Source organism: Saccostrea echinata, unplaced genomic scaffold (assembly GCF_033153115.1).
Source record: "Saccostrea echinata isolate AGI-Se365-2 ecotype Australia unplaced genomic scaffold, CSIRO_AGI_Sech_v1 ptg000028l, whole genome shotgun sequence".
Classification (NCBI taxonomy): domain Eukaryota; kingdom Metazoa; phylum Mollusca; class Bivalvia; order Ostreida; family Ostreidae; genus Saccostrea; species Saccostrea echinata.
Genome location: NW_026889777.1, coordinates 16,509,637 through 16,521,345, shown reverse-complemented (window position 1 = coordinate 16,521,345; position 11,709 = coordinate 16,509,637). Strand labels below are relative to the sequence as shown.

Genomic DNA, 11,709 nt, shown 5'->3' with positions numbered 1-11,709 from the left:
TCAAATCACATCGGGTTCGATATCCCCCTAATTGTCTCCCGTTGTGAACTCTTTTGGAATGTTTTATTGACAACGAGTACGAGCGAGCCGTTCGGATTGTGTCACGCATTTTGAATCCTTTCCAGTGCTTTTATTCTGCAAACTGAGACAGTCACTATAGTACAATAACGATATCAATAGAAATGGCCTCATTTGGAAGGGGAAAAACAAGAACAAAACACGCCACGAAACAAGAAATAGCGGGAAAGGTGTGTATTCTTCTTTTTTAACCTGTTAACTATGTTTACTATGTTTTTTTGTATCAGACTAATTTAAAGTGTTGTTATTTATAAAGTATATCTGGGTGTTTGGTAAATTATATGCTCTGCAGACTACAGGTCATAGATCATGTATATGAGTTTTAATTTTAAGAACTCTCTCTTTTAAACTGAAGTAGAACACTGTAGAAGATCTCACAGATTCCGATATCTGTTTTGGAAGAAAAAAAAATATTGACATCAATATTTTCTATACTAAAATCTGAAAATTTTTACTTTATTTTGTAAATCTGTTTGTTAGCAAGAAGAAAGAACAAACTAAATGGTCTGATCTGTTGACAGCTATGAGATAAATATTTTTATAACATAGGTTCAGGAGATCCAGATGAGACAGAAGAATTGGATGGAACAGAGAGAGGCAGCCTTAAAACAAAAACCAACATCTGCAACAAAATCAGGTAAGAGGGAGATGCCCTAAGCATTAAGGTCATACTTAGCAGGGTTCTCATTAACGCAAGAATCTGCGTCCTAGACGCAGCAAAATTACTTGGGACGCAAGGTTTTTAAAAACGATGCGTCCGCGGACTCATGGTCGGACGCGTCCTCGTTAGCGAGAAAATTCGGGTGATCTAGAAAACGGGGAATTTAGATTTAGGATTTGTCAAAGAAATATTTAATCGAAACCTTCCTGTAACTATCATAAAGTTTATCCAAGAAACAACTTTTCTTGTACTTATTTCTCTTCTTCTTTTTTTTTTAAACAGGGATTGATCATAATTAAGATATTTCATGTTTATTAGTCCATAGTCATAATAGTGTCGCATGCCAAACTCCGACAGCTGTAAACACACTGCAGCTTTCTTTGTAAAACCACTTTTGAATCTGAGTGTTATCTACATGTAGAAACCATAATTACTGCTTGTATACACAATGCGGCTTGATTATCTCGTGAATTTCACCCAGTGCAGACGACCGACAGGATTAGTTACGCCTCATTGCACTTGACACCTGTGATTGTATACAGTAAACTTTTGGGTACTAGTTGATTATGCAACAGTTAATTTTAGCTTTATAAACACCAAGTTATTTTTATGGCAATCGATTACGTGTGTATTTTAGAATATGGCTTGAATGCATTTCTAGTTTATATACTTGAATATGTTAATATTGCGTAAACAAACTGATAAAATGATAAAGATTTTTATTGATGTTTAGATGGAAGGATACTGCAATAATTTAGTTGGGACTCAACATAATTTTTCTGGGACGCATCAAATTTAGCTGGGACGCAACCTTCTCAAAAATCTTGAGTCCTGGGACTCAAGTTAGCAAAATCCTAGTGAGAACCCTGCTTAGAGCATGTGATAGGGCACAGGGTAACGGGTGGGTTTGCACCTCGAGTGGTTTCACCCCAATTTATATACCTGTTACCTGTAATTAAAGGTGTCAAATTTTTGCACATTTGGATTTTGGCAGTTTGCTATGATAAATCGCCAAAAGTTCTATATTTGTGGTTTTTGCATGTGTGCAATTAATTACATATCTATTTAGGCCTAAACTGTAAAAACGATCTACAGAGTACACATGCTGGTGTTTTAAATAAAGTAAATCTTGTTTGTTTAAAATTTCAGAAAAAGACAGAGATTTTTGGAATAAAATTGAAACACTTAAACAAAACCTATTTATTTTACAATTTAAACATAGATGGAGTTGTTATTTTCCTGTGTTCTTGAGTTTTGAAATAAAAGTTTGTATCATGTATATCTGTATTAATATCGGAAATAATCATTATTAGTATTGATTGGCAATTTATGGGTTAATTGAATTTAATTAAAGTGCTCATTAATTATATTAATCTAAACACCCACTGATCAAATGACTTTTGCTTTAATTAAACATCAAGTATACTGCATGTTTGAAGAAAAGCATGCAGGGCGAATCAACTCAGGGCGAACGGGGAAACAGCACGAAACCTCTTAGTGCGAACAGGTAATCGGGCGAAACCACTTGGATTCGGGCACAGGATTCATGTACCTTATACAGTGTACCTTAGCTACAACTACTTTTTCAAGATAATTTAAAGTCATAATACATGTACCATCATGGTAAAAATTAAAGTCATCATTCATTACCAGGTGTTTTAAACAGTTATCAAATAATGAAAATTCTTGTAGTATTTGAAGAAGAAATGACAGAAATAAAGCTGGTATTTCCTCAGAATTTGAATTTGAAGAGGTGCAGCATTGTGAGGCATTATAAAAGTCACACAAAGGTCCTTCAGTTTTTGAAACTCTTAAATTTATATGAGAATAAGTAAATAAAGTTCAAAACTATGTTGTGAATGTTCGAAAAATCATCACAAATTCTGAAAGTTTCCACATAAATTGAAACCTGCCTGATTTCATGGTGTTTCACATAAATGTGCCACATGGGTAAAGAGCAACAGGTTTCTTATTAAGGAAAATATAGCGATTTATGACTTCAAATGTAAAAAAAAAACCCTTACTTTTGATTTATGAAAACATATAACAAGATATGAATTGACTGTATTAGCTTTAAATGAGCTGGTATGGAATTAAATATCACTCAGAAAATGCTTGTTGAAGTTTTTGCATATATTTATATTTGTTTCTTCTAATTATTGAAGATCCTCATGATTAAGATGATTTAAAGTTAATTTTCTCTCATTGATATTTTTCAACAGCAGAAAAAATAGCTCCATCCAAAAATAGAACATCCACCAAAGAAAACAAACCCTCTCTGACAGAAAATTTAGGATCCTCCTCCAACAATCAAATGCATAAAGAGAGGTTTAAGTCTTGGCTGGCCAGTAGAGAGAGGAGAGAAGAGGAGGATCTAAGAGAACGAGAGGAGGATCTAAGGGAGGAGGATGTCGATATACTTAGAGTCTCCAGTGCCAGGACACCTGGGTATGCCAGTCCAGAGCCAGGATGGGAGGAGACATCAGGGAATTATAAAGGTACATACAGTGTATAATAAACAAAACAATACTGATATACTGATAAAGTGAACTGCACTCATTTTTCATCTTTAAATGACAAACTGCAGCATTTTCAAAATGTTATGTTCAGATATGCTGTAAATATATATTCTCTTTTACTTTAGATACATATTACAAGTAAACTTGCTTTTGTTCAGACTTGTATGAAGTCAATATGAATTATAGGGCTGTGCATCTTGAGGGGAAAAAAGTATCATTATGTATCATGATATTTAGAAAAATTATATATGCAATATTTGTCATAATTGAAATATCAAGTTTTTACATTTATTAGCTTCTTGATTTTAGGGAAGGAAAATTTAGATGTCAAAATTTCTTTTAAAAAAAATATTCTAAAAGACTTTTGAACATTCTAAATCCAAGATTAAAGCAAAAATAATTAAGATTTGACATTTTTGTTTTTAATTGCTAGAGGAAGAGATAAATTTGACTTTTTGGTATATGGAGTTGTGCAAATACTCTAATTATAAGATCAGAATATGTCTATAATATACTTCAGTGCATTGTAATACCTAAAATGAATTACTGTTAGTTATATGTTTTATTTTAAATAATTAATGAATGAATTTAATAGCTATCCAAGTTATACCGTATAACCTGTGTTGGGACAATTTACACTTCATAAACCATAAAGCGGTTTATAAAAATGCGTAAACTGTTTCTCCTTCAAAAATGCCTTCAAATTGTACATATTTTAGATATAATGTCAAGTGGATTGTTACTTTTTTGACGAAAGTCATTGTGACATAGGCAACACAGGTTATACATTATAAACTATTTTTTTCATCCAATCAAATGACGTCTTACAACCAAAATTAAATTATTTGTAAATAATTATAATGTTCAACTCTGTAAAACATTAGAGTTTAAATGATATTATGTGTTTGTTTATTAGACTACCAGCAATCTATGATCATGAGTCAGATGATGTCAGCGGAGGATTTTGATGCCAAGGCAGACAATATTCTGTCTCGTGTAAAATATGGACTGGACAAACAGGATGGATCAGGAGATGATAACAATAAAGGGACCTCAGACCTGTCTAGTCATTACTGTCCAATCTGTAGAAATATAATGGTAGGTGAACATATGGCAGGGTACATGATATTGATAATACTGTGAAAACTGTCTAATCCGACACCTGTGCAATCTGTCACACTGTGAATTCCGACATTAAATTTTGTTCCCATTTTACTATTTTCCATGTTTTCGACACTGTGAAATCTGACACCCTGTGTATTCTGACACAAAATTCATCTCCCATTAGTTCATGTCGGATTAGACAAGTTTCACTGTATTTGTATATTTTGTTAAAATTTGAGGAATTCATCCCTCTGATGCTATGTATTACATTTGATGATGGGTTAGAAATAAAATATTTAAAACTTTAGAGAGGCCATACAAGCCCCAAATTTTACAAGTTTTACTCACCAACATCAATATATTAGGACCTACATTTCTAATTGAAAGGTACAAAACACTTACATGGAAGAAAAGAAAACTCTTTTTAACTGTTGTTTTGCTTCAATTAAATTCCCTCCCAGGTCCACTTTGGTAGAAAATTTCTCAACTTTTTTCTCATCATCATGATCATATTCCAAAAGTATTTCTTGAGGTCCACAGTTAAATTTTTCATTTTTCTGTGGGGTTAAATGTTTTTCCTTATATTACATTATTTGAGCAAGGCACATTTAAGTCTTTATAAACAGGTTTGTCACCTGACCATAAATTCATTGTTTAGTCATAAATGATTGACATAATTTCATAGTGAAGCATATGGATCATCAGCATCCAGATAAATGGGGCTCCACTGTATTAAAGGCAGTTACTTGGATTTAATTTTAAGTTTGTTCAAATTCTCTGAATTATTTTTTTTCCAGAAGGGGGACCAGCATTCACCTCTGATCTATGTTCCATGTGGTCACAACACTTGTGTCTCCTGTTCTAAGGGTAGACAAATCTGTCCATGTTGTGGATCCCAGGCTTCCTCTAAAACAAGGAATATCATGCTCATGCAGATTATAGAGGTAAGCAGGAAGGGGGATTTTAAATTCACAAGTTTTTAATATCCCGGATAGACTTGAAGTCTTCAATTTGCAAGAATACTAATTCATGAGTGGACTGTTGATCTAGAGTTTTATGAAGTATCTCAGCAATTAAATGATAAAAGCCAGTCAGTAATTTTATTTAGTGAATGGTGCTTTTCAGGAAATTACATGATAATAAATTCCTCATGTATATTAAGGAATGATTAGTATATGATGTAAACCAATAGATGTCGTTTTCAAGACTCTAGTGCACTAAGAACTACGCACGCTAACTCTCGATTCCCGCCTACATTTTAAACCCATTTAATTTAACACTGATGGCAATTTGGCTGTAAACTCTTTGTTGAATGCAAAGAATAGTTCAATGGTAATTGACTGATATTTTAATGCCCCGCCATGAATATGGCCGGGGCATATAGTGTTTGTCATGTCCGTCTTCCGTCCTTCCGTCTGTCCTTCCGTCACACTTTGCATTTAGCTCTGTTCAAAGCTCAGTTTCAAAGAAACTATCCAAGATATTTTTATCAAACTTCATATGCTGATGCTGATAGATATTGATGAGAGCTATGCAACTGCTTCAACATTTTTTGACCTTGACCTTTCCTTTGACCTTGACTTCACTCTTCTTAAATTAGTGTTTAGCTCAGTTTTAAAGATACCATTCAAGATAGTGTAATCAAACTTCATATGTTGATACATACTGATGTAAGCTATTCAACTGCATCAACATTTTTTGACCTTGACCTTTCTTTTGACCTTGACCTCACTTTTCATAAATTAGTATTTAGCACAGTTTTAAAGATACCATTCAGGATAGTGTAATCAAACTTCAGATGTTGATACATACTGATGTAAGCTATTCAACTGCATCATCATTTTTTGACCTTGACCTTTCTTTTGACCTTGACCTCACTTTTCTTAAATAAGTGTTTAGCTCAGTTTTAATGAAACAATTCAAGATATTTTTAAGTTTTAACAAACTTCATATGCTGATACATACTGATGAGAAATATTCAACTGCATCAATATTTTTTACCATGACCTTTCCTTTGACCTTGACCTCACTTTTCTTAAATTAGTGTCAAATTTCATATGCTGATACATACTGACGAGAGCAATTCAAGTGCATCAATATTTTTTGACCTTGACCTTTCCTTTGACCTTGACCTCACTTTTCTTAAATTAGTGTTTAGCTCAGTTTTAAAGAAACCATTCAATATTTTTATCGAACTTCATATGCTAATACATACTGATGTAACCTTTTCAACTGCATCATCAATTTTTGACCTTGACATTTCCTTTGACCTTGACCTCACTTTTCTTAAATTAGTGTCAAACTTCATATGCTGATACATACTGACGAGAGCTATTCAACTGCATCAATATTTTTTGACCTTGACCAATCCTTTGACCTTGACATCACTTTTCTTAAATTAGTGTTTAGCTCAGTTTTAAAGAAACCATTCATAATATTTTTATCAAACTTCATATGCTAATACATACTGATGTTACCTTTTCAACTGCATCAACAATTTTTGACCTTGACCTTTCCTTTGACCTGACCTCACTTTTCTTAAATTAGTGTCAAACTTCATATGCTGATACATAATGATGTAAGTTGTTCAACTGCATCAGTATTTTTTCACCTTGACCTTTCCTTTGACCTTGACCTCACTTTTCTCAATTTGTGTTAAAATGTTGCATTACTAATATACCCTCAGCGGGGCATTCATGTCCTATGGACATATTTCTAGTTATGCAAGTGTTAAATGGTTAATTACCCATAATTCCAGTTCTTTAAATAAGGGGGGTAGACGATATTTTCCATTGAAATTGGGCTTTAAAGCACCAACACATTTTAAAATATTCTTGGATATGAATAAATGTTCCTTAAATCTTTTCTTATGTTTTACGCATATAAAATTAAACATATATTATTAACAAAATACAATATTTTAGTTGTAAAACCTTTTGAAATTGGTGAAAAAATAAGCATTTTTGTAGTTTTTTGTCTGTAAACATATGTTCCCCCCGTGAAACACAAAAAGCTTTGGTATAAATTTGTGAAATGACAATCCATATTACCTGTAAAAAAGGAATTTTTGTTTCACGGGGGGAAGGGGGGGTTAAAAATATTTTCCGTTGATTTCTATAGTGAAAAACACAAGTTTTACCCAAATTATAGAGTTATCTCTTCTTGTTTTCCTAAACAAATAATGTTTTATGAAAATTCATATAAATATTTATATAAAGTATGAAAAATCATTCAAATATGTTTACTTTTGAAAATTGACTTGGAGGTAGGCGGAAGAACAATGTTATCGTTCGCAGTTCTTTATTATTGCATTAATCAGTTGAAGGGGAAGATTATGTTAAATTTATGTTAAATTTTGAGTGTCATAATTTATGAATATTTACAGTAGATACGACGCTGATAAGTACATTCTATTTATGGAACACTAAATTTAAAAAAAATATATCAGAATTTCCAGTACTGAAGGATAAATCAGTTAGAATACGGTCTGTCAGATAATTTCTTGTAAACTTTGCAGATTTTTGAAATCATTAAGATCATAATAACCTAAATTTATCACCTGAAGACAAGAGCTATGATAAATATTGTATATGTGTCATGGACCTGCAATGTTAGTATATAAATTCATGCATATTTATTGAAATTTTTCATAAATTATGTAGGATACTTTTATGTACCTGTATATTGAACAGGTATTTGTTCCATGGAGATAAGATACTACTTTTCTTCTTTTTTTCAGGAATATCATAAAAACAAGCAAAAATTCAAAGAGGAGCAAAATAGCAAAATTGAAAGTAATGAATATAACTCACAAAGCCTTGAAACAGCTCCAAGGAGAAAAAGTAAGTAGACCTCTAGATCTTTGTTTAAATGTGTAATGGGAGAAAAATTATAATGGTCATGATTTAGCACAAAGATGCATCTCCATTAGACCAAATATTGTAGCCTCACATTATCTTTTCCCACACCTTGTGCCATCCTTATGCAATTACTACCAAAAACCTGGAATCTAAATTCTTGCATTACAGCAATTTTATATAGTACACCTTTTTAGAATAAATATTTTAATACATGTATGTTCTGGGATACCTTAGGGTACGTGTATAAACAAGCTTTAAAACATAGCTTCTGTCCAACTTTGTGGACTGGGATCATTAGAAATATATGTCCCAGGCAGATTAATGTAAATCTTGAGAACAATTTGTCAGTAATCCAGGATTTGTTGAAGTGAATCCATGGTTCCAACTTTAGATTGAGTTCAAGTTTTAAATGTTCTAATCTTGAACAATAGCATATCTCAGCGATTTGTCCAGTCCAACTAAGCTCCAGATGCCATTGTTTACATGTATCTGTTTATTTAAAAGTGGATGCTCTGGGTTTTTTTTTTTAAATCAAATGAGTTTTTTCTTAAAAAATAACTTTTTTTTTTAACACCACAGGAGGAATCAATAAAACAAAGTATAGAGAAGAATACGAAAATCTGAAAATGAGACAGGAAGTTCTAAAAGTAGAAATTAAAGACATTCAAGGTCAAATAAACTCCTATGTGAAGGAAATTTCAGCCGGAGAAAAACAGGTTCTAAGTGTCAAACGAGAAGAGGAAAAGGTAATAGGTCAAATTCAATCTCTACAGGAAAAACTTCGAGCCCTGGAACAGCACAGAGCTCAGTATGAGACAGATTGTGAGTGTACTCGACAAGCTCAGAAAGAAGCTCGGGAGAAGCTTCATCAAACTCAGGACATATTATTGACAGTTGAGATACAGATGGAAAAGGTGAGACCTTTAATTACTATTTTATACTGTTAAATGCTTGATAAATCAGTTTATTAGTGCTCAAACTTATTGCTTATTAAGGTTTACAAACTCATCTTAATTGAGATTATGAACACTTATGAGAATGATATGTAGTCTTTGTACAGAAGATGGCAAATTAGTGTCAAAATATTATTGAATTCAAAAGGCTTTGTGAAGTAAATATGTTTAGATATTCCAAAGTACTAAGTATCAAAGAAGAATGTCATTGAAGCTTTGTCTCCAACAATGTTTTTTTTTAAAATTATGAACAACATGAACATTACACACATATTGTGAATTACAACATTCACCATATAGAGTTTAAAGTCTGTATTTCAAGTTTGGCTAGAATGAATTGAATAAATATTTAAGGAAATTTTGAAAGACAAACAAAGATGAACAGATTAATTTTTTTTTTTCAGGCAAGGTTATTGGCTGAACAGTAATCATGGTAATGGTAATGGAAAATGAACATGAAAGTGACCAATTTCTTAAGATTTCTGGACAGTTTTCCTCTTCAGGTATCCTGAAGATTTTTGCACCATTGGAAAAAAATGTACACAGTTCCAGCTGTAACTACATGTATTATTGTACTGGAATCCTCTGTAGAAAGGGCCATAACTCCCTCAGATAAAGTTCTACTATTATTACAAAACGAAGTCAAGATTGGAGACCAAAACTTTAGGTTAAAAATGTAGAAGAGATTCTCACAATTAAGTGGATAGCTAAAGGTGTTCAGTAGGGTCTGTATCAAAATTTGTAGACTTGAAAAAAAACCCAGCTCACCACTCACCAGCACATCATGAGAATGCACAGGTAGATTTCTAAATCAGTAATAAATCTACCCATGCATTCTCACGATGTGTTGTTGTTGTTTCTGTTTATTTTTTTTCAAGTGTATCATTATTAGTTTATTTCATTTTCAAAAAATATATCAATTGTCTTTTCATATACATGTATATACTGAAGAGCATTTCTTAATTGAAGAAAATTCTTTGATTGACAGTCAGTTCATTCTACTTGGTTTCACTCAGGATATTTGAAGATGTATCCTATATAGTTATATATTTATTTTATAATTCAAATGTATACATATACAATATGCCAAAAATACTTTTTCAATCATTAACTGTTGATAATTTATAAAGATCAGATATTAGCAGTAGAGATTATCTGGTCAAACAAATGTTTTAATAATTTCCTCTGTCTGTATCATGCAAAGACCAACGTGGATATTTTTAGCAAATACATATTATGTAGCTATGTGAATAAGATGTTTATATTTGATAAAATAACTATTTTTCTTAAATACTTGTAAGGCTTGTTGAAAAGAAAAGTTGATGTAAATTCTATTCTTTGAATGAATTAAGCATTTTTGATTGTGTTTTTGAAAGATTTATCTGGGGAAAGGGAATTAAAGTGATCAGGTTTCACTTCCTAGTCTGAAATTAAACACATTTATATACACCTTACATATGTGCTGCATTTAATTAATATCTTTAAGGTATTTTCAGAAATGGAAAAAAAGAATTCTTGATATAAAAAGCATTTTGTATAAAAGAATGATTCTTCATATCAAAGGAGTGGATTTTTAATATCAGAACATCACATTCTTTTTGAGATGAAAAATATATTTTCTTATCAGAAAATAATTTCTTGGTATCAACTAATCATATCAAAATCAAATCAAATATCGGAATTAAAAAGATTCTCTGAAATTGAATTTTTGATATAAAGAAGTCATTTTCTGATATCAGCAATTGGATTTTCTGATATCAGATACAATAAATGTGTTCAATTAAATTTTGAAACTTAAAAAAATCGATTTTTTTTATATCAGAAAATATAACATTGTAATAAAATCAATATTGATTAATGATCCCTGGGATTATTTCATCATCCATTTACATGTATATACAATTCAGTCAGTAACTGGCGGTATAAATAGCCTAAGACCATTGTAGATTATTATTTTTTTCGTATGAAGTAAAACAGGGCACATTTCTCGATACATGCATTTACATTGCTGACAAAGATCTGAAGTCTCTAATTTCATAATTAGTCTAGAATCCTTTTGAAGTTGGATTAACAATCAATGGTAACAGATTTGTAATCCTTGAGGAACTTAAGAAATCGACAAATAAGTATATTACATTATCTTAGATAATTCACACGTAATGCATTCGGTAACGTACGTAGCCTCAATCTAGGTCCCCTGAAAATATAACCTTTATTCATCTGTTGAACATCAGCAACCAAACTGGTAACCCTTACCTTCATTACTGTATGTGTTCATGAATAAAAACTCGAAAAAAAAGCGTTTTAAACATTTTTGGTAAAATATTTTACTTGTCAGGGAGAATTAATTATTTTTCATGGATCTAATATAATCTTCAATATTTGTCGAATTCCTCATATATGTATATAAAATTGTATAATATAAAATTGATTTTATGAAATCAAAAAATTCAGCTGAATTTCATATATCACAAAATGTGTTATGTATATATTTTTTATATTTTATGCCTGGAAATAGTTTTTTGATATCACAA

The 11,709-nt window shown here is 31.5% G+C and overlaps 1 protein-coding gene across 1 annotated transcript; it reads left to right on the top strand.

Moving 5' to 3' along the window:
• The first annotated feature begins 174 nt into the window (after window positions 1–174).
• On the top strand, window positions 175–10,195 carry LOC133193828 (uncharacterized). The gene is made up of 8 exons (XM_061329757.1): window positions 175–248; window positions 628–715; window positions 2,962–3,237; window positions 4,175–4,356; window positions 5,160–5,306; window positions 8,102–8,204; window positions 8,802–9,136; window positions 9,580–10,195. Exons 1-8 carry the CDS (start codon window positions 183–185, stop codon window positions 9,601–9,603), a joined length of 1,221 nt encoding a protein of 406 aa, XP_061185741.1. The 5' UTR covers window positions 175–182; the 3' UTR covers window positions 9,604–10,195.
• The last annotated feature ends 1,514 nt before the right edge of the window (window positions 10,196–11,709 follow it).

Coding starts and splice junctions, on each gene's coding strand:
- LOC133193828 (XM_061329757.1), top strand. CDS start 183: ATGGCCTCATTTGGAAGGGGAAAAACAAGAACAAAACACGCCACGAAA. Junction 3,238..4,174: donor GACATCAGGGAATTATAAAG/GTACATACAGTG, acceptor TTTGTTTATTAG/ACTACCAGCAATCTATGATC. Junction 8,205..8,801: donor AACAGCTCCAAGGAGAAAAA/GTAAGTAGACCT, acceptor TTAACACCACAG/GAGGAATCAATAAAACAAAG.